Source organism: Enhydra lutris, unplaced genomic scaffold (assembly GCF_002288905.1).
Source record: "Enhydra lutris kenyoni isolate GAN:26980312 unplaced genomic scaffold, ASM228890v2 scaffoldscaffold22, whole genome shotgun sequence".
In the NCBI taxonomy this organism is placed as follows: domain Eukaryota; kingdom Metazoa; phylum Chordata; class Mammalia; order Carnivora; family Mustelidae; genus Enhydra; species Enhydra lutris.
The window spans coordinates 4,708,779-4,732,085 of NW_019154106.1; the positions used below are offsets into that span (position 1 = coordinate 4,708,779).

The 23,307-nt window shown below is 57.8% G+C and overlaps 1 protein-coding gene across 1 annotated transcript in view; it reads right to left on the minus strand.

The window, feature by feature from the left end:
- The window catches only part of LOC111149489 (LDL receptor related protein 5), a 138,888-nt gene that overhangs the window by 72,761 nt on the left and 42,820 nt on the right, over window positions 1-23,307 (minus strand). The window contains exons 5-8 of the mRNA XM_022506587.1: window positions 12,863-13,259; window positions 7,254-7,451; window positions 3,787-3,983; window positions 2,619-2,750 (exon numbers count right to left, since the gene is read on the minus strand). Of these exons, the coding sequence (XP_022362295.1) occupies window positions 2,619-2,750; window positions 3,787-3,983; window positions 7,254-7,451; window positions 12,863-13,259 (924 nt within the window). The remainder of the gene's footprint in view (window positions 1-2,618; window positions 2,751-3,786; window positions 3,984-7,253; window positions 7,452-12,862; window positions 13,260-23,307) is intronic.

Here is a 23,307-nt window from a genome sequence, read left to right on the forward strand (position 1 = left end):
CCCCCATCGCACGGATGAGGAAGACAGGCGCAGAGCAACCAGGCCCCAGACATCATCCACCCCCGGTGACCAAAGGCGGCCCTGGGCAAGCTCCCCAATAAGGCGGGCACTTTTGTGTGACCTACCTTGCCGGGGGGGGGGGTAGTTGTGCCCACCCCTCACTCCTTCCCCAAATGTCACATGCACCCCAGCTCCAGACACCCCAAGCCGGCAGAGGCGGCAGCCATGCCTGCCCTCCTCCCAGAGCCGACCTCACCTCCCCAGCCAGCACCCTGGCTCGGCAGGGCTCACCCACAGACCGCAGCGACAGACACCAGATTCTGCTCCCTCCAGCCCGGAGGCCAGGCCCCAGGCCGGCTCTCCCAAGGCAGCACCACTGGGAAATAGCAAAGACACAAATGAAACAGAAATGCCCAACAGGGGAAAGACGGTTCAGTGGACAAACAACTTTCAGACACTGAAACTCGTGTTTTGGAAGCATATATACCTCCTGTAATTAAAAATAATGTCCAGTAAAATGCACAGTCGCACATGGAAAAGCAGTGGAAAAAGACCCATGAAATATGAAGACGGCCTCCAGACCGCCCTTGGGTTTTTCCTACACACAAAGCAGGGCTAGCTGCAAAATTTGCAAGGCTACCACCAAGCAAAACTGTGGGCCCCCCTGTCCAAAAGTGATTAAGCATTTCAAGTCAGCAACAACAGAGCCTTAAACCAAGCACAGGGCTCTTGTGAACTCGGGGCCCTGAGTGACGGCGCAGACTGGACCCCTGTGAGGTCAGTCCTGACACCACCTAGCCCTTGCCTCAGGGCCGCCACACATGCTGTTCCTTCTCACCATTCCTTGCCCTTCCTCCCTGTTAATCCTCCAGTCTCAGCCTGAGCGGTGTCTCCAGGGAAGGCCCTTCTCTGTACTTTCATCCCACTGCCCCCCATCCCCATCTGAGTCCCTCCTTTGTGCGGTTCTCACCCTGACCCAGTCTGAATGGGCTTTATTCATTCGTGTGCCTGCCGGCTTCCTGTCAGCCCCACCCCCACTAGCACATTTGCTCTAAGAAGGGCTGGGGGTGGGGGGGATATAGGGCAGCCACAGGCCAGTGTCAGTGACTGCTTTACTCTCCACGCCAGCCCCTGCCCAGCCCCTAACCGGGCCGCCGTCATTCCCCATGGATACGTGGGACTCAGTATACTTCACATTTTTCAGATTTGCCAGGATGAACTTTTTGTTTTTTGTGTTTTTTTTTTTTTAAGATTTATTTATGTGAGAGAGAGAGAGACTGAGAGAGAGAGGGAGAGCACAATTGGCAAGGAGGCGAGAGAGAGAGAGAGAGAGAGAGAGAGAGAAAGAGAGAGAGAGAATCTCAAGGAGATACCACAGTGAGTGCAGAGCCCGACGTGGGGCTCGATCCCAAGACCCTGAGATCCTGACCTGAGCCAAAACCAAGAGCTGGGGGCTCCACCCACTGAGCCACTGGTGCCCCCGAACATTTTGTTTTAGACCCGCGCTCACGGGGCCCCTGGAAGGCTCCATCCGCTGGGCGGCTGCCTTCCACTGGGGTCATGATCCCAGGATCCTGGGACGGAGCCCACAGTGGGCTCCTCGCTCAGTGGGCAGCCTGCTTCTTCCTCACCACTGCTTGTGCACTCTCGTGTGCTCTCTCCCTCAAATAAATAAATAAAATCTTTTTTAAAAAAAGTTAAAATAAGTAAATAAATAAACCTGTGCTCAAGTTCTGGTAACATTCCCTCCCCTGCGGCCCCCAGGTCCCCAGGGAAGCCCTGGCCTCCCTTTCCTTCCCTTCCCACAACGGTGGCTGGCCCAGGGGTGGCCGCTCCCTGACGCCTCTCACTAGCCCTCGCCAGCCGGGTCGGGGCCCCCTGCGGGGCCAGCCAGCTGCCCTGGGCCCGGGACATCCCTAGAGACGGCTGCGTCCTAGCCGCAGTCCTTTCCAGACGAGCATGCTCAGAAGCTGACACCCGGCAATGGAGAGCCCCAGACAGCGCCCCAGACGAGGGGGTGACACTTCACGAAAACAGAATCGTATGAGCGTCCTCGAAGAGCGAGGGCTAAGACCTCGGGAGGGGAACAAAGAGGCGGACGAACACGTGAAGCAAAGGAAAACCCGGTGCGTGGGGCGGGCCGGCGGCTGCCCGAAGCTTTCTCCCATCGAGCATGTGCCTCCGGCCCCAACTTCCAGGGGGCGAGATGGGACGCAAAGATAAGCACGAATCATAAATCCCATATCAATGCGGACGAAACCGCAGTTCCCGGGGCTGGATTGCGGGGCGCCTCCCGGCTCACGGGGTCCTCCCCCACGGACGTCATTCTTCCAGTCCCCACGGTTTCCGTGTGGCAGTTCGCGACAGCGAGCATCTGGGCCACCGTCACGGCATGCAGGCGGCCCCCTGCAAGCTCACCCGACGGACCAGAACCAGAGTCCCTGAGCCTGGTAACAGGCCCACCAGGCAGCAGAACCCAGATCAGACCCCAGTCCCAGCGGGTGGGAGCCCAGATCGCGTGAAACCCTCACTGCGGGCAGGACGGGGCGCTGCCCGGTGCCCACTCCCGACACCCCCCGCCCCCACCAGGCCAGCCCCCAGCCGGCGCCCCATCTCACCTGCCTTGCACGTCTTGCCGTTGTCGTGGAGCTGCACACCGGTGGGGCAGGCGCACGTGTAGAAAGGCTCCCTTGGGGACAGCAAGCACAGGTGGGAGCAGCCGCCGTTGTCCTCTGCACACCGCGTGTGGACTGGGGAAGACAGGGCAGAGTGAGGGAATGCTCGAGCCACAGGGCCCTTGACCCCACTCCCGCCCCACGCACCAGTCCTGTTGGGGGCATCCTCCCTGCTCTGCACCTCCCACTCTTCTACAGTCAGAAATCCACTCTTCCTCAGGGCGCCTCAAACAACACCTCCTCCATGAAGGCCACCCTTGGCCTTCCCCAACAGGATCTCAGGACCTGCCCGTGCAGTATGGACTGGAGGGTCCTGGACCAGAGGCCTGTCTAATCTCAGTGACGTGCTTGGACCCCATGGGATCGGCACAAGCACTTGGTGGCCAGGTCTGGACGCTGCTGGTGCTGCTGGCAAGCCTTTGCACTCTCCCAAGCCCGTCCACATCCAACACCAACAGACCTGAACACTGCCGGCATTTCACTCTGCCCGGAGCAGGCTGGGGGGTGGTACCCCGAAATGTAGACTATGAACCACCCCCGTCAACTGGAGATTTCTGGGGTGGTGTCTCTCCTCTCCCTCATGCTGCCTTCCGGGTGTGGGCTGCCCCAAGCGTGGATGCATTTGTTGTTTCTCAACAAAACACAATTGCCAAGAACCCCACCTTGCCTTTGGCACTGACAACGGTTGCCCCCTTCGGGCCCCTCACTGTTAAGTTCAAAGCGAGAAACTTCTACAGCACCCTGGTTCCCAAGGACCCTGCTGGCTGCCTGTCACCGGAGCCCTGAGCCCACTCATCACCTACAAGGACCCCAGCCACCACCCTCTGGGGACCCCAGGTGAGAGCCTTAATTTATAACAGATCATTCATCGCGGACTATGTAACTTCTGGAAAAAAGCAACCTTCCTTGGGAGTCCCTTTGCCACCTGCACAGAGAGGACAGCTGCAGTGGGGGTCCCCACCTGCCGCTGCCCCCCAGCCTAGCCCTGCACTCTGAAAACACCTCCCTCCCCTCTACCAGCACCTCCTCTCTGCCGCCACTGAGGTCGGCGCCCCTAGCCTGGGGGCCTCAGCCGAGGGAAGCCACCAGCCACCCCCAGCGCAGCACTTACAGTAAGGCTGCCGCTCCGGGCTGAGCACTTGAATGTCCATGGGCGAGTAGAGGGCACTAAGGATCTCCTTCCTCTTCTCTCCAGTCCTCTTGTTACAGGCGTGGATGGAGCGGGTCTGCCAGTCCGTCCAGTAGAGAGTGTCCCCGGAGAGCGTCAGGGCAAAGGGGTGTGTCAGGCTGCCCTCCACGACCTTCTGCCTGCAGGGGCGTGAGGGCAGGGCGAGGAGCCATCAGCAGATTCCCCACAGCCCTGCACACTCCCAGCTTTGAAATACCCTCCCCGGTCACTGTGGACCCACTCACATCACACAGGACAATAGGACACAGTGGGGCAGGCATCCTGGGAACTGTCCCAGTGCGTGGGGGGCACTTCCCACATGCCGCCAGCCCCCTGCCGTCCCTCCCAGAGACACGGGCCTCCCCTCCGGACCTGTTTCTAGAACAGTGGCTGGTGGCAAAGTGCTTCCCAGGGGAAAAAGGAGGAAGAAAAATGGCAAGGGGGAAGCCGCAGCTGACGGGACAAGGAACTGGAGACTAGCGCACCTGCTCTGCCCTGATGTTTCGACAGCTTACAAATTGGACCAAATGTGCCTGCTCGTTGCTGTAATTTATAGGATCAGGCTACACTGAATTTGATAACAATGCAAGGGAAAGCAGCTCTTTTCTATGTATTTGCAACGTTCAGCAAACGAGAACTAGTTTTTAATGAGATTATGGATGCTGGTTATGATTCAGAATTTGACACCTGGTAGCGTGGGTGATTATCCAGTTTAATGACCCTCCCTGCCTCCAGGCTCCTTGGTGGGGGATGGCTGCAGGGGGCTGGTCCCCAGCACCACCACCGTCCCCCCCAGCACCGCACCGTGGAGATGGCAACACGTACAAGGTGTTACTAAACAACTTAAAGCCACATTCCCTGCTCTTCCCGGATCTGACCCAATGTTGCCCCCTTTTTGTCTTCTTGACATCACCTTTTAAGATCTTTTTTTTTTTTCAAGATTTTATTTATTTGAGAGAGAGACAGTGAGAGAGAACACAAGAGGGGAGAGGGTGAGAGGGAGAAGCAGACTCCGCACAGAGCCGGGGGCCCAATGTGGGACTCGATCCCAGGACTCCAGGACCATGACCTGAGCCGAAAGCAGCCACCCTACCAACTGCCACCCAGCCGCCCACCTTTAAAGATTCTTATGTATTTGTCAGAGAGACAGCACAAGCAGGAGGAACAGTAGGCAGAGGGAGAAGCAGGCTCCCCGCTGAGCAGGGAGTCCCACGTGGGACTCCATTCGGCGACTCCAGGACCATGACCTGCGCCAAAGGCAGACACTTAACTGACTGAACCACCCAGGCATCCTCTTGATGTTACTTTTTAAAATAAACTATTGAGAGAAACGCATGTAACACAGAATTAACCATTTTGATAAGTGAATAATTCCGTGCTACACAGCACGCTTAGAATGTTACTCAACTATAGCCTCCATCTACTTCCCAACCATTCCCGTTATCCTCAGGAGAACCCTGAGCCCACTCAGCTGTCACCCCTCATATCCCCTCCATCCCAGTCCCACTATCACTATCACCATCACCACCGTCACCATCATTGTCACCTTAATCGTCACCATCACCACCGTCACCATCATTGTCACCTTAATCGTCACCATCACCACCAACATTGTCATCACCACCACGATCGCCATCACCACCATCGTCACCATAATCATCATCACCATAATCACCACCATCATCGTCACCACAGTCACCATCATCACCATAATCATCACCATCACCACCATTGTCACCACAGTCACCATCATCACCATCACCACATCGTCACCATCAACACCATCATCGTCACCATCACTGCATCACCATCACCATCACTGCCATCACCACCATCACCACCACCATCATCGTCACCATCACTGCATCACCATCACTGCCATCACCACCACCATTGTCACCATCATCTCAACCATCGTCACCATCATCACCATCACCATCATCGTCTTCACCACCATCACCATTATCACCACCACCACCATTATCATGTCTTAAGTGCCACCACCATCCTTGCTGTCCTATCACGATCCCTCCACCAGGCAACCCCAGACTGCAGCCTTTCCAGCCTCCAACACTCCCTTCACAATGGCCAGGGTCACTCAGCTTCCCAAGGACCACATCTCCCCAGGCTGCCACACTTTCCAAGTCTCCACCCAGGCCCCAGGCCAGTCTCTGCTCACAGAGACAATGGGCTAGAATGTTTCAAACCAGCTGGACATGGTCAGCAGAGGTCAAGGAGGAACTGAGGCCTCCTGCCAACAGCCATCAGAGTGGTCCTCCAGCCTCGGTCAAGCCGTCAGATGACAACAGCCCCTGCCAGGAGCTCGACTGTAACCACAAGGCACACTCTGAGCTAAGTCAGCTAAACCACTCCTAATTCCTGACACCCTTTCCCCACAAGAAAAAACCCTGTTTGCTGATTTAAGTGGCCAGGCTTGGGGGTAGTTTGTTACACAGCAACAGATAAACTAGTATGCAGGCCTGGATAAAACGTGGCAAACTTGCTAACACCCTCAGATCTGTCAGCCTCGTCATCTGCCTGTATGTGCAGAGATCCAACCGAGTCCTCCCCATGCCACATGACTGCAGCCCACAACACCTGCGCCCACTAACTCCCCGCCTGGTTCGGGAGCTCCACCAGGCAGGAGCAGGGTCTGTCCTCCCAGGAAGATTCCCCAAGACCCAGCACAAATTCAATAAATGAAAATAAACAAAGCCCTGTGCACAGAAGGGATGTCCCTGTGTTTATAGCATGACGACGCAGAGGGCTGTTAAGCTAAGCTGACCAGAAAGCTCTACAAGCAATTACCTAACGAGTGAAAAACCCTTCATAGCTCACTCATTTAACTCATTTTACTGAGTATTAGGTGTGAGGCCCTCTGACAAGACTGCGGAATGCAGTGAACCCCAAGACCAGCCCTACTCCTGCCCTCAGGACGCGTACTTGGTGACGGGAGGAAGGGGGTACAGTCTACTCTTTACATCCCTGCTGGACCCCTGGGTTTTAGGTCCATAATCCCTTCTCCACCGTTCTGAAACCCAAAACAACTTTGAAAATGGCAAGATTTCTGTGACTCATTTGGTGCAAAACCTGTGTGTGGATGTGGGGCTGTTTTTCGTCTTCTGACCCCGCTTGTAATGACTATTCTGTGTTTTGCCATGGACACAGTCACATGGCAGATGGCAGGTGCCCCCCCAGACCTCGCTCGTGGTGGAGTCTGACGCCCTGTGTGCACTCTACCACTGTGTCAAGTTCTGAAGAGTCCAGAACTCCTCGGGCCCCCAGGGTTTCAGATACGAGACCCCGGGTCTGAGTTAAGAAGGGTCACCTACCAACACGCAGCCTGGACCTTGGCAGGGGGCTGGGGAGCACAGGGAAATGTGGGAACCCCCGCGCGGGCGGGCACTTACCGGAACGAGCCATCCAGGTTGGCACGGTGGATGAAGCTGAGCTTGGCGTCGGCCCAGTACAGCTTCTGCTCCTCCAAGTCGATGGTCAGCCCGTTGGGCCAGTAGATGTCGGAGTCCACGATGATTTTCCGGGTACTGCCGTCCATGCCTGCCCGCTCGATTCGAGGTGTCTCGCCCCAGTCTGTCCAGTACATGTACCTAACGAGGGGGCAGAGCACGAGCAGGGAAGGCTAGCCCGGGGCTGCTTTGTGTCTGTCTTCTGTCTACACGAATGCAAACGTGTTAGACAAAGACCGAGAAATCATCCCGAAACTTGCCCACTAGAGGTAACCAGTGCTTCGGGGCTGGGCTAGTCTCGCTTCCGATTTGACTCCTAAGCAGTTAGGAACATATTAATTCTTAAACCAAGTTGGCGAACCAAAATATGCTATTCCAACTTGTCCCCGGCGATCCCCTCTGAGTACTCCCTCTTTCTACTAATAGAAAACCTCTTTGTTCTCTTAATGGCGATAGGATATCGTAAATTAGTTACGTGACACCACGTCTGACGTTTGAGTTCTTTCTGATTTTTTTGCTGCTACGAAAATGCTGCAAATGAACTGCTAAAGCCAATTAAAAATATGTAGGGTGGGATAGTGTTTGGCACATTAAAAAAATGAACCATTAAGCCAAGGAGGAATCTTAGATGTTTATTACTAAGAGAAAGAGCCAGTCTGGAAGGGTTACCTACATTGTGACTCCAACCACAGGACATTCTGGAAAATGCAGAACTACAGAGACTAGAAAAAGATGAGGGGCTGCCCAGGGGTTTTGTTTAACAACAACAAAAAAATAGAGTCTATTAAAAAAAACCCACACAGGTGGGCGTGACTGCAGTTCTGCCCGGAGGGGCTTGTGGGTGATTCACCACTGCCCTTCCACACCCTCCAGCCTCCAGGAAGGGGCAGGCCCCTCACATCCTGAAGCCACCCCCCGTCCTGAAAGGCTTCCTTATGTGATAGCCCACCAAGTAAGTGGACACAATGTGAGGTGACACCAGGCATCTGGGGTGACAGGTTCAAACCCTGCCAGCACCCAGAGAACACGTCTAAGCTCTCCGGGGAGGCAAAAACCCAGCGCGCTCCTCGAAGCTGGGCTTGGGTTCCTGGGGGCAGCTCAGAGGAACGACACCTGCCTGGAGGACACGGGCCCCTCGGGTTCCGGTCGGACATGGATGAGCCATGGGACACGTGGGTGGCAGACCTGCTTTATTTGGTCCACCTGTGTCTCCCTGCTGACAAGGAGGACAGTGTCCAGTTTCCCTTGGAGAAGCCCCACTCCCACGAGTGGTCTTTCCCCACGGCGCAGTCTCTCCCCACTGCCCTCCTCCCAGGGCGGGTGGGCATGGGTGGGTCATGGCTAATCAGCAAATCCCATAACCCTTGGCCTCAGGGACTGCTTTAAAGACCGGCAGCTCGTCCATGCCGGGCCACCGGGAGTCTGCCTTGAACCCTGACCCAGGAAGGCAGGGAGCTCCCCGCCCCACCTATGCCACCCGTGGGAGGCCCGCGGATAGTGCAAAGCCAGCGGGGGGAGACCGTGCACTGTCCCTTCTCGGGCATCCTAGTTCCCAGCCCACAGACCCTCTCTTCGCTTCGAGCTGCTTCTCTCGGACCTGGCAAGTCCCCCACCTCTCTGGGCTCTACTTCTTCCCAGGTGGGATCTCCTCCCCTCTCAGCAAATTCTGAGCTGCTGATGTGGCCAGGGGCCGGCGCACTCGCCGGGGGCATGGGGACAAGCAGCCCCACCTGCCTCTCAGGGGTGCTCATCCAGCGGGCCCCCTGTGGCCACGGGAGGTGTGGGTGCCGGAGGGGCCACCCCACGGGTGAGGCCATACAGCCTTCCTGGGGGGCCGTCATTCTGAGCCGATGCCAGGACGATCTGCTGGAGGAGCTGGAACAGGTCCCTGAGCCACGCCAAAGGCAGCCTCCTGCCCACGTGGCAGCGAGGTTCCTGTCACCGAGCTCCCCTGCTTTCCAACCCAAGTGGGGACAGACAGGTGAAGAAAGCACCCGCACGCAGAACTCCTCTCCCAGGGGCGTCTCTTACACTCTCTCCTCTGCAGCTAGTGAGCACTTGGCTGACACAGGGGGAGCAGGAATCGCTCTTCCCACTGGACAGATGGGAAAACTGAGGCTCTGGAAGGCGGACCTGCCCCAGGCACGTGCCAGCGGTTCCGGGAGCACTGCATGGCTCTCTGGGTGAGGCCAGGGCGGGGCCGTCGGGGGACTGTCCCCTGAGCCTGCAGGCCCAGGACGTTGGCGTGCTTTTCCCAGCAGCCCCGGGCGGGCAGGTGCTGTCCGCCAGCTCAGCAAAGGCTCCCACTGGCCTGCTGCAGACGCCCTCCTTCCCAGTGCCTGTCCCGCCCCCCAGCAGCCTGAAAGGAGCCAGTCCTCCCACCATCCACCAGGAAAATATCAGGAGAATCGATCTCAGAGCCATCCGCTGATAACCTCCCTAGATGCTGTCCTGCAGCCGCGAGAAATGCCAGAAAATGTGAAGGCTCTGGACCTCTGCAAGGAGCATAATTCAAATTCCTTCCCTGGGGTTTCATAACAGAGGCCCGCTGGTTTCCTTAAATGGGGAATTTGCGAGCCACTCCGTTCCCAGAGACTCGCTGGCATGGATGTGCTTTTGTAAAATTTTGAACGCTGCCGCAGGCCCAGCCCGGTTCCACGGGGGAATCCACTTCCGAAGGAAAGCACAGGAAAGCACGGCTGCCTGGTGTTTGTGCCCTCGTGGGTCCCGGCTGTGTGTTATTTTAAGGAAGGACCATTTTGCATTTTAAAGAAGGGGTTGGGTTTCAGCCTGGCTTTAGCTTGAGACGGGAGCGACTGCAGCCCCTCCTGGCTAATGCCGGCCTGGGCCTCCCCTCAATCACTGGGGTGGTGTCTCTCCGGCTCCCGGTACTGGACTCCCAGTACTTGGGGCCAGAGGGCCCTCCCCAGGTCCGGCTCTGCCGCCTCCGGGGGCCCTTGACCCTGGGGAGGGTGGTGGCTTCCCTTAACCCTGTCTGGATGCTTGCTTTGCTACCTGTGCCCAAGGAGACAGACGGGCATCTCAAACCTTCACCACAGGGGAAGTGTGGGGGAAGGCCAGTTCGGAAGTCCTTCCCAGGGCATCAACACCAAAGTCAACTTTGCCCCAGGGGCTGGGGGTGTTGGAAAGAATTCAGAGGCAAGAACAGAAAGGATTTCAAACATTTAGTAAGAAAAGCTCAAGCTAGAGAATGACTGACTCCCAGTGATGGTACAAGCAAGGCCAGCCTGGACATGAACATGGAGAAGATCGCTCCCCACCAAGCGCCAAGCATCTCCCACCAAGCACCGAGCACCTCCCCAACCAGGAACCCAGAGCCTTCCTGCTGAGCACAAACCCCTCCCAACCAACCAATGGTTGGTCACAAGGGAGAGGTCATGAGGAAGAAAGAAGACACATGGGCACAGACATGGAGACTGTATTTGGGGTGGTAAGCAAGGGGCATCTTTAGTGTTTCAACAACTAAGACTCACTGAAGCTGCTAACTGTTCTTGGCGTTTTCTGCATGACATGGGACACGGTCCCACCCTGTACAGATGGGGACACTGAGGCACAGGACAGCAGTGTGCGGCCCTTGCTTCTTGCCTTTGTCTCTAACCCACATGCAGAGAACCAGCAAACCTGTGTGGTTCTGATCCCGAATCTGGCCACTTCTCACCCACAGCCCACTAGCTTCCTGATCCACGCCCCCACCTTACATCACCAGATCATAGTGATAGCCGCAAAAGACCCCCGGCTCCCACCCCAAAGTCCACCCTCACTCCAACGGCCAGAGGGACCCCCCCAGCAACTCTTCCACTCTAAACAGGACCTACCCTTTCCCCTGCTCTGTGTCCTCCATTCTCCTCTTCACTTCACTACAGCCCCACCAACAGGCCAAGCCTCCTCCTACCCCAGGGCCTTTGCACTAGCCACTTACACTGCCTGGAATATTCATCCCCTGGATGGCCACATGGCTCTCACTCTCATCGGCTTTAGGTCTCTGCTCAAATATCATTCCCTTGTTCTTAGTCTCCTAACCTACGACGGGAAGCCCCTTGCTTCACCCTCTTTGTCCTCAGGCCCCATGTTATTCTCCTCCGGGGCACACATCCCTCTGGGACATACTATCTGCTTATGGTCTTCTCCCTCCAGTGCACTGCAAGGGCCTCGAGGCAGCACCCCTTAGCCTCTCCCATCACTGACAATTTCCCCTCTTAGCCGGGGAGACTCAGCCCATGCCAACCACCACCTCCTGAAGGATGGTTGGATTCCAGGAGTCCTGGGGTCACCCCACAGTACAGGAGAGGTCAGAAATAGGGAATATCCTGGAAGGTCAGTCTGGCCCCTGGCAGCTTGGCCTGCTTGGAAGTGGGGGCAAGAGGGGCCTGAGGGAAGTCACTGTCGCGTTTGGCCCCCAGGCGGCTGGGGCTGGGGGGCTCCGCTGGGGTAGACGCACCAGGCCTGTCTGGTCTGACTCCTGGGCGATAAACCCCAGACCATCCCTGACCTCGTGTGTATGTGCATGGAGGACACGAGAGCCAGGGGGTGCGTTTGCTAAGTCAGCACACTGTCAGGTGGGGTACTCGCCCACCACAGCACCCCTTCCCCCTGTTCCCCAGCTATCCAAACACCAGCCTCGGCGAGACAGGCCTCCACCTCCTGGCCCCTGTTCCACCCACCTGGGGCGGGCTGACCAGGAAGAGAAGGCACCGCCAGGACCAGGGCAAGCAGGTGGCATCGGGAACAGAACCCAGGGGTCCTACTGTGTTCCTGTTCAAGATGTTAGGGAGCCATCCACCTCTGACAACCGAACCAGCAGAGAACCAGACACACACAGCCGTGGGTCAGCTGCCGCCACCAGGTAGCCGGACACCTGCCACCCAGGTAAGGCTGTATCACTCCCAGGCTATGGGAGGAGGGGAACGAGGGCGGAGGGGTGACAGAGCAAACTGCTCCCATTCGGGAAAGTCTAGAATGGGCCCGGCCAGGCTGGGCTGTGCCATCAGCCACCTCCCCATGATCTGTCCCTCCCAGCCTTCAAACCCCAGGATGTTCCTAGCTTCACTGCCGCTCCCACAGTCCCTCCTGGGACTCAGGGCTGGGCCCTGAGCCTTCATGGGTCACGGTGAGCTCAGCTAGATGGGGGAGCAGAGGAGAGCAGAGGGCTTCCGGAAGAGGCCAGAGAGACAATCCGCCCGGCCAGTTCCACTTCTGGACAAGGACCTCCACCTTTTATACCGTTTTCAGCGAATGTCGTTAGAAAGGTGTGGAAGGCACAGATTCAGCTTGCAGGAGGGTCTCGGACACCAACACACACACAGCAGAGGCCTCGTGATTCACATCAGGAGCCTTGGATGCAGCAGGTTTCAAACAGAAACCAAAGCATGGCCTTTCAAGGGGAAATGGTTCCCAACACCAGGTTCCAAAAGGCAAACTCCTTTCAAGATGGCCAGGTTTGCTCTGAAAAAGCTGCTTGGGCTTAAGTCAATTCAAGAGGGAAACCAGGGCCCCTCGGACCCCCCGCCAAGAAGAAAGGCAGCTGGGCTTACCCGTGAGCGGGGTCCAAGGCGATGGCCCGTGGCTGGTCGAGGTCCTGCCAGAAGAGGACCTTACGCGACGTCCCGTTGAGGTCGGCCACCTCGATGCGGTTGGTCTCTGAGTCCGTCCAGTACAACTTCTTGCCGACCCAGTCGCACGCCAGGCCGTCAGGTGACACCAGGCCGGAGATGACCACGTTCTGCACAGCGACCCCCGTCTGGTTCAGGTAGGTCTGCTTGATGGCCTCCTCGCTCACGTCCGTCCAGTACACGGCTCCCTTGGAGAACTGGAAGTCCACGGCAGCCGCGTCCTCCAGGCCGCTGACCACGATGGTGGACTCCAGCTTGACTCCGCCAGCGTCCACCAGCCGCACGTCCCGGCGGTTGGCGAACAGCAGGAGAGGCGAGGCTGCGGGGGGCAGGGGGAAGCGATCGGTGAGGACTGGCCCTGAGTCAGGATCCCACGGCCCGGCATAGGGGACCACGGGCCCCGAGAGCTCCTGGCCCCCGCCCCCCCACCCGGCCCCTCTGCTCCTTCCTCCCGCTCCCCTGGGCTCGGGCAGGCAGTCCAGGGGACTCTTCCTGCCACGCCCCTGCCACGCCTGCCCCCTCACGCCAGGATGCCATGGCCAGGCCACCCGGCGCCTCTAAGGGCTACAGAGAAGTCACATCAGCCTGATGCAAGAAAAGGGGACATCGGGGCACAGTCCTGGCCGGGCCTCGGGATTCCCTTACAGTTCCCGGACCTGTTGTCCCAACCCAGGCCCTTCCTGGCACTGTGGCCTCAGTTTCCCACTCTGGGGTGCCACCCTTCAGCTCATACCCCTTCGACAGCACCCTATGCGGCGGCGGGGCTGAGAGACTGCCACGGCCAGCGCCGGGCTCCAACCCGGGCCACGCCCCTGAGGACATGGGGGACACAAGGAGGGCTGGAGGTCAGGGCCCCCTTGGGGCTCCACCACTGCCGCCAGCACCCGGCATCACGATGTCACAAGGAAGGGAGGGACGCTTGTAAAGATCAGACAGGGGCGGTGCAGCTACATGTGAGCCAGGCATCCCGACCTCCTGCGAGGAGACCGCCACAAAGGACGTCCGTCCCCGGACCTCCCTGCCCCTCCTTGCCCCAAGCAGACGCAGACGGAGAGGAAAAAACCTTCATCATCACAGGCCGCCAGGTCCCTGCAGGTCACCCACGACACACAGAGCCATGCAGGCTCCCCTGCAAGTGTCCTGGGGACCCCGTGAGGGGCCTGGGCTGTGGAGGGCGTTGTGCCCGCTCTGCGGATGGGGAAGAGGAGACCCGGAGGGGTGCCCGCACAGCCAGGTTCAACAGCACCCTCAAGGCCTCTGCACACTGGGCCACTTGTGCGGTGGGCACGTGGGTGCGTTTGGTCTGCAAACATACATTACTTTTCTGTGTATATTTACTTCACTAAAAAGTTTTTAGTCATTAAGAAAGGGGACTTTTCCTGTTTTCCCAGCTTCTCACAGGACTCGCTCCCAGCACACCGCGGGTCCACCTGCCCGGCTTAGAGCGCTCCTGGACCTGCCCAGGGCCGGCACACAGCAGGGGTCCTGCACATCCGGTTCTGGCACCCCACCTGCCTCCCGCACCCCAACTTTAAGGAGGTCCGTTACCTCTGCCCTGGGAGAAGTGGGAAGGAAAAGGGGGACTGTCCAGAAGGGTGTCGGTCCCCACCCCCAGCTAGAGGCCCCAGGGAGTGAAGAGGGACGCCCACCACCGACGGCCCGGCCAGAGGCTGGGCGCCATCTGTGACTCGGGAGCCGGCCAGCTCTAGAGCACAGTGGGGGAAGGGAGAGGATGCCCAGACTGGGGAGGGTCCAGAACCTTCAGAGGAAGAATCCATGAGGACCAGAGGCAGGGGGGCCTTCACTGCAAACAGGGTCATATATGGGGTCTGGAGGACACAGCAACACAGGCAGGCAAAGCCATTACCAACAGAGACACCCCACAGCACACCCAGTGTGACAGGACGGGCCTGGAGCACATTCCCATTAATCATTGCCATGCTGCTCCCGGTCACCCAGAGCAAGGATCACCAGACATCCTGTTCTGCCAGCGAGGTTTCCGGCGCCCAGACCCCTGAGGTTCCCTGCGGCCAGGTCCCCTGGCTCGTCCCCACTCACCAGCCAAGGCATGACCTGCCCGGGTAGGCGGAGCTGAAATTCCACACTGTGATTCTCTACCTTCTGAGGACCACAGGGCTCTCTGATAAACGGATCCTCTCCCCAGACACAGACCCCACACAGGTGCACACACAGTACTCTCACCAAGACCTCATGACGTCCTCCTACCAGGGAGGACCCAGCTCTGGCCCGACGACCCCTTGCTAAAGCAAGCAGAGGCCAGGTGTAGCTGCTGACTTCTAGAAGTTAGCATCTGTCTCAGGAGGGAGCAAGCTCCCCGTAGCCACAGGTATTCAGGCACTAGTAGGGGACTACAGGGGAGGGGCTGCAGGGGAGATGCACCAGGTGTGAGCATCATCAGGGGGCCGGCCCCACAGACAAGCAGTCTCCCATCAGCTGCTCTCCAGTGGGGAGGGGAAGCACTACAGAAGAGGTACCCCAGGGGTGGGCGGCGAGTGGCCAGAAACCCAAAACACCCTGCCCCACAGGAGAGGAGCCTGGGCTGGGGAGATGGAGGGGGAGGGAGGAAGGGAGCTCCTGGAAGCTGCCCCAGGCACAAAAAATCCTAGCTCTGCTCTGTACTTTCTCCCCAAACTGGAAAGACCACATTTTCACCATGGTTTACACTCTGGGCAGTTCAGGTGCACCCTTCAAAGGCCACAGATGTGGGGTTTTCAATTTCTTGTGCTTTTCCTAAAGTGAGGCTCTCGGGGAAGGGAGCCACCCTGGAGAGCCAGGGGGTGGGCGGCGGGCAAGGTTCTGTGTAGCCCGGGCGGGCGTGGCCCCACCAGGCAGGCCTTTTCCAGAAGGAGCCGCTCCTGCTTCTGGGATGTTTGGAAAGCATGGCACGCTCCACTCCCGAGTCCCCATAGGCACTCGCCTCACCCTAGTCCCCCCGGGAACTCATAGCAAGGGGGGCTTCCCCAGCTGACACAGGCAGCACCCACTCTCCTGGTGGCCTGCGCAGGGCCTGGGGAACCCTGGCCAACATGGCCCTCCCACTGGGAGACACGGCCTCCTGGGGGCCGTTCTATCCCACCGGTGGAGAGACGCCAGGGCAGGACAGCCAGGAGCCAGCCTGCTATGAGGATGATGGTGGGAGCAGGGCCAGACGGAAGAGAAGAGAGCAGAGCAGAAAGGAGAGAAAGCTCTCAAGACAGCAGTCAGGACGGGTGGCGCTCTGCACTGAGACTGGGACAGAGCCGGCCAGGAGAGTGGGGGCAGAGGGCCGTGATGCACCATCGGCGAACGCGGAACACACCTCCATGTCCTACGTCACAACGGGGAAACAGACAATAAGCAATAAATACAGTAGATAGGCCAGGTTAGTTCCTTGAAACATCAACGGGTGGTTTGGAAAAACAGAGCAGGGTAAGGGGTCTGGGAGCGGGGGCTGTCACTTCACGTAAGATGGTCAGGACAGTCGCCCTAAGAAAGTGACAATGGGGCAAAGACGTGAAAGGTTGAGGGAAGGTGGCACGGAAGGCATCACCAGCAGAGGGAATGGCCAGTGCAAAGGTCCTGGGGTGATGCATGTGGGAAGAATAGATGCTGGTCCTATGTGCTCCTTCCCTGTGCACCCATATGCCCAAAACCCTCTCATCTCCCTGGGGTGAGATAACTACAGCTCTGGGAAAGGGAACCTGACCTACCCCAGGTCACTCCGCCCGGGGACGATTTGTTGACTCAGAACCTGAGCTTCTGGGCAGTGGGAAGGAATCATGGAAAGAAAGAGTGCAACGCAAGATGGAAGAGTTGGGGGGAGGATGGACAAGAGCAGGAGCCCCTGGGCCAGGCCACCTCCCAGCTCCGCAACCCGCACAGGTCACCGGGAAAAAACACACCGTTACTGGGAGGCCACCGATGCCAGGAAAACCCTTTCGGAAAACACGGTAGCAACTAGTATCCAGGACCACAAAAAACCTAACCCTCCCCCGGGGGGGCACCCTCGCAGGAATCGCCCCCGGGAGCACCAGAGGGAGGAGGACTTGGCTGCAGTGCCAGCTGCTGCCCTATTTATAACCAAAAACGAACAAAATAACTCCAAAGTCGGGGGTAACCAGACTGTCCTCTCAGCATAAAATCACACCCACAGAAGCAATAAGAAAGTGGCTGCAGTGACATCGGAGAAGCGGCACGGTAACATGTTGGGTCTCAACGCGCCCACCAGCCTGACTTCAAGCCGCGATCTGTACTGGCACAGTTAATGCCAACGCGCTGGGCGGGAACGAAGACTGAACGGGACGCCAGGGAAGGCGACCTTGCCGGGTCTCTGGGTGGACAGACTTGTCCTGTGTTCGCCCCGAATTCTGTTTATGTTGCTACGACGTTATCTGTGCCAATATATTTTTCAGGACCCAAAACAGAAGGGCCAACAGACCAGGTCCGCTCTCCAAGTGTGAGCCGCGGAGACAGCCCGGGGTGACCGCCCAGACCTGCCCTCTCAGACGGCAACGTCTGATCTGAAATGGGGGTGATCGTGGTACCTCCCCTTCAGAGACTATGGGGCGTGACCCGGGCGATTCACCCAAAGGTCCGGCCTAGAAGCGGCACATCTGAAATGTTCAGCGGACAGCAGCCGGGCGGGTAGTACTTCCTCCGTCCAGCCCCAGGCCGGCCCTGCTCCACAGGAATGTGCGTGGACACGGACTCCAGGGGCCTGGCCTCTCGCCATGAGACTGGGGGCAAAACTTCAGAGGCAAGAAATGAGATCCACTCTTAAAAGGCACCCCCGGCCCCGAGCAGACTGAATCCCCCTGCGAAATTCTCCCTTGGTTTAACAAGGCACAGATGACCCTTTCCGTGACCCTGGATGTCCACGGCCCCTTCCTGCCACGACCCTCAGGACACCCCAAAGAGTCCTGTGGGTTCTCTGCACCTCCCTGGTGGGGGACTGGGAGTGGGCCCTCCCACCTGTCCGCAGGCGGTCGGATGTTCCCGGCCCCCCTCGGCGGAACAGCGTCGGACAAAGGCCGTCTCCTTCTCCCTCCTCCCTTGGGGACCAGGACCTGTGACCAATTCCCAGTCCCCACCGCAGTAGGATCGGGAGTCTGAAAACCCAGCGCCTGCCACCGCACGCTACCCCATGTAAGCATATCCAGTATTTATATATAGAATTCATAGCAGATGTCTGGCCGTCATTCCAATGGCTGTATTTTACACCGTTTACATGGTTACACCGAACACAGCCCGCTCAAGGTAACCCAATCCTCTGAGACTCCACCAAAGAAGCAACAGTTTTAGTCCTTGCCTTCCTAATACCCAGCAAGCACTGTATCGCTCACCGGAGCAGTGAGGCCTGGGCACCAGCTGTGGTGGGGGCGGGGGACTTTCATCGCACACCAGCCCTCGAGGGAAGGAAAACTACGTGGGGCCACATTCAAGGAGCCTGTGTCAGTTGGGCAGGACACGTGCTGCGCATAGTTAACTTAAACAAGAAGAAATGGCAGGTGAGTGCCACAGACGGGAAGTACCCGGAGCCTGAAGGACAGTGAACCTCTGGCTGGACATGGTGGGCTTCCTGGAGGAAGTGAGACCAGACCCTTGAAGGATGAGTAAGACTGTGAATGCCGAGCGTGCCCAGGCTCAAGACCAAGATGTGTCCTTGCACTCAAGGTAATCTTACTCAGGACGGCTTACAGGCAACTTGCCCAACACCTGACAGCTCTGGGGGCCTTCTAGCAGTTTCTCAAACTGGGTACAGAAACGACCCGCCTGCACACCCCATCCCCAGCGGCAAGAGCTCCAGCACACCTCTCCTGCTCGTGCCACACCTCCAGCTACACCTGGGTCCACTCCCGCCTTCCCTCTGCTCTGCTCTCATCCTCCTGTCCAGCCCTGAACCGGACACACGCGCCACACACGGGGCAGAGCCAGCCCCTCCGGATTCCTCCCCAGCATGTCCTGGCTGTCTTGGGCCTGCTGTGGCCCGCTACATGCTCTTACAACCGGCCCCCTGAGTTGCACGGGCTCTGCTGGGAGGTTTTATGAAATCTTACAGGGTTCTCGGTATGAAAAGGCAAGAAAAGTCACCGGGCAGCCGGTGGGAAGAAAGACACACAAGGTTGCTTACTGCACTGCTGTCTCGGAGCGAAGGCCTGGCTTCGGGAGCGCATCAGCATCGCCGTGGGAGGCGGGTGGAGGGGATGCTTGCACGACTGCGTGACCGTACTCCATGCCACGGGGCCGGACGCTTTTACGCGGTGAGGATGCTAAATTTTATGTGCTGTGTGTTTTAACACAACAACGTAAACCAAAACGGATGGTGCAGTAACATACAGAACGTTACCAGCCACTGAAGAGAAAGACTTGGAACTCCCGGTAGAGCCTGCATTCGGGGTCTGTTTTAAACGTTGAGCTCTCATTAAAGCGCGTCGCGATGTGCTCCTTATCTGTGTATTTCAGCCAGTGTAGACTCACTATTCCTAGCTCATTAAACGGGTTATGATCCAATGTTCCCATTAGCTCCGATGTCCTTTCCTCCCTGCGCTCGGACAGCGAGACTCCCTGCGCACTGGCCCTGGTGTCCTCTTGGCACGTCCCCATGGCCCCCCAAGGATTTCTTTACTTTCTGGCCCAATGACACGCTCCTGACACAGGTGCCCCTTTCCCTCCCGCAGGCCTGGCACTGGCCTCTCCTCTGATGAGCTCTGGCTCGTCTCCGGGGAAAGTGAGCTTTGGAAGCCTGGACCTGGCCACAGGCTGTGCTCACTGCCCCTGGGAAGTCACCGTCTCCGGGGCTGTCGGGAGACAAAGCTAGGGAACACAAGCACGGGCCACCCCCATCATCTGCACACATCCCATGTCTGGGTGGGCCACTCACCACGTTTTATCAGAGCCCCCAAGTCACCGGTAGAGCATCTGTGGTCGTCCCTGGACACGCACGCGCACACACAGGCGGAAAGAGCCATCGCCTGACCAGCGTGTCCCACCGAGAAGGATCGAGACAACACTCTTGCCATAGCGTTTCCGCTCACACGGCAAGCCGGTGTCCTTTCTGCGGCCTCGGGAGCACGGTGTTCCTGTGCTTGTCGGCGTGGTGTCGCCCTTCCAAATGGTCCCCAGGCTGCAGAGCCCCGCGGCGTGGGTTCATGCGGGAGGGACTTCCTTCGGGCACGACCCCCAGCACAGTGGCCTTGCGTTCAGGGCTCCTGACTCAGCCACGCATGCGCAACGAGGGCTCTATCAACGAAAGCCCGTGGGAAACTAGATTCCACGCAGCTCTCTGGTCGGTGGCTGAAGCTGTGTGACCAGAGGCTCCCAGGAAGCCAGCCCTGCATTTCCCCACCTTCGCTGATTCACATCGGCAGCGACTTTCCAGAACACACGACTATAGATAAGGAGAGTCGATGGTCTGGTATACACACGCTTTTACACACCTAGAGCTAGTTCTGCGTCTCCTTCTGCATGGGTGTGTGTGCACACGCGGTAAAAATCCCCCAGCACGCGTGGCACATTTCCCGGGGGTGCTTTCTAATCCTCCCCCTTGCTGGGCTGGTCAGCAGCTTCTCCGAACCGGACACCGGCCGTTGTGACCGGCGAGCCACTTACTTGTTCAGTGTAACCGACTTCCCAGGAGCCACTTACTTGCTCAGTGTAACCGACTTCCCAGGAGCCACTTACTTGCTCAGTGTAACCGACTTCCCAGGAGCCACTTACTTGCTCAGTATAACCGACTTCCCAGGTGCTCCCGGCCTCTGCCGCTCACCGCACCCCTCCTTGCTTCTCGGTGGCCCGGCGCCCCAGGCCATGTCGCTAGCAGCACCACCACACCATACCCCGTCACCACCTGGTTTCCTCAGGTGCCAGGGGCCAGCATCTGGGCTGGGGGAAGGCAGGACACCGTGGAGTCCTGCTGAATCCACAGACCAACGTGGGAGAAAGTTGCCTCTCTAGGATGGTGTGTTCCTATCCATGCACGTTGATTTAAATCTTGTTTAGGGTCCTTCTATAAAATTGTATCATTTTTCCAAACAGTCTTGTACATTATTACTTAGATAGAATCCTCGTTCAAACCATCATTTAAAAAAAAAAGTCGCAGGACTCCAACAGAGAGAAACTGCAGAATTCCCTTAACGGCTCTGATAAAGCAGACCTCAAAGGCACTTGGGCTGGCGCGGGGGCTCATTGACGGATCTGTGGAAGCCTCTTCCCACCCCTGGGGCAGGAAAGTTCTATTTCCCCTTTGAGAGGAAATGCAGGAAAGGCGCTGATCTGGCTAAAATGAGAGGGATCAAGGAGAAATCGGTGCAGTTCCCAAAAGTGCGAGTGAACTCGTCTCCAAATACAAGGAGCCTAATCTTGACTGCTTAGCGCTGAACGCAAGGATGTTAAAATGGCTGGAAATGTCTGTGGCTTGACTGTGAGCACCGATCTCAGCAAAACCCCAGGGCAGCTTCTCATGGCAGCTTCCAGACTACAGTCATATTAAACGCCCAGACAACCCTTTATGTGGGCAGTTCCTCAAAGCTGGGAACCTCCCCAATGCGGGCCTGCACCCCGGGGCCCGGAGCAAGGGGGGCACCCTGTCGCTGGGGCCAGAGGCCGCGGCGACCGTCATCCCAGCGACAGAGTCTCACCTTCCATCTGAGGCTTCCCACTCAACTAAGAGAGGCTCCCCTCCATGACACGTCCTGCAGTTCCACAATGTTCCAAAGGCGCGACTTGACATTTACAACAATAATAAATGTTGGGTTTCCTTTAACTGAACAGATGTTCTGCCTTTTATGGAAAGCTCAGGAAAGTCCAAGTGGTCGGCCTGAATGGGCCGAGCCGGAGCGGAAACCTCGAGAACCTCTCCCAAAGCCCAGGGAAGACACCGCTCCCCTAGCTCCCCCCGCACCTGCCCTGTCACAGCCCCCAAAGCCTCCCCCACCCAGCTGTTCATCCCAGACCCAATCCCCAAGGATCTGCCCAGACGCCTCTCCCACCCTCAACCTGGTCCCAGCCCCCACGCTTCCTGCAGGCCCCCACTCCCCCAGAGAAGACCAAGGAGATAGGGCCCTCCCTGGTCCTACACCCGGCCCAGGTGAAAGTGGGGTCCTCCATGAGACCGCCCAGCTGGCGCCGTCTCCTCGGGGCAGGGATGGCCGCTGCCACCTGTGGGCCCAGGCACAGCAGGGCCCAGCTGCCTGGGGTGTGGGGGGACGCACCTCCAAGGCTGGGCCTGGCACCTGGGGCTTCTGGCAGAGTGCCCTCCTTCTGCCCTTCCTGTTCCAGGTGCTATCCAAATAACCACCCAGCCATCGATCAGGTATGCGGACGGTTGCACAAAAATTACAAATAAATCTCCTATTTTGCTTCAAATCCAAAGCAGATACAGCCAAGGCTGGCATAAGACGACAATCCATTACAAAGGACCTGCTTATCTACCCACGCTCACACCAAGGCCACTTGGGATAAAAAGAAAGAGCTTTCATTACAAGCACAAGTGTGGGGAGTTCAGAGCAGACAAAACTTGAGTGGTGCCTCCTGGGACAAGGCGGGCAGGGAACAGTTAGAAAAAAGCTCGAGGAATCTTCCGGAACACCAGAAGGTCTACTCTCGACCTGGACTATGATGCCAAGCTGTGGACATTCATTGGCGAATGTCTCTGCTGAGGTCTACGCACGTTGCTGGGTACAGAAGCAAGAATACAACTCCCGTCCCACCTCCTGTGTCCCAGCCAGTCACAGAGGTTGGTGCCAGGCCCTCAGGCTTGCCTCGCACCTGCCGGGCTCCCAGTGTCTGCCCACCTGCTCTTCCGTCCACAAGCTTGCCAGCCTGGGCTCACAGCACCGCTCCGAGCCACCCGCTTCCTCTGGCTTGGTCACCCCATTCTGCTGTCCCCAACTGCCATATTAGGCTTCCTAATCCTAGCACGCACGCGTGTGTGCACAGACACACACACACACACACACACACACACACACACAGGGTAATTAACTCTGAGGCCCAGGCAAGTTTCCAGAGCAGGGACCACATTGCAAAGGTCAGGGACGCAGACAGACAGGAAACGACAGGGGCAGGTTTAGGGGGTGGAGCAGGAAAGAAGAAATCAGTTGCAAAAGATACAAAGAAAATGAAGTTTCAGACACCTCAGAGCACAAAGAAGCTTAGAGGAGAGCCCTTAATTAGGGTTTTCATTAAATAGGGAAAAGGGCTGGTGGGGGGTCCCCGCTGTCCCCCTGCCTATGGGGAAGCAGTGCCCTGGGGAAGGCACGAGGACACTCTGGCCCGTGCTGAGGAAGAGCCTGGGCTTGGGTACTCCGCAAAGTCCTGGGAGACAAGCAAAGGCCCAGGACCTGGCACGGACCCCAAGACCTGCCAGA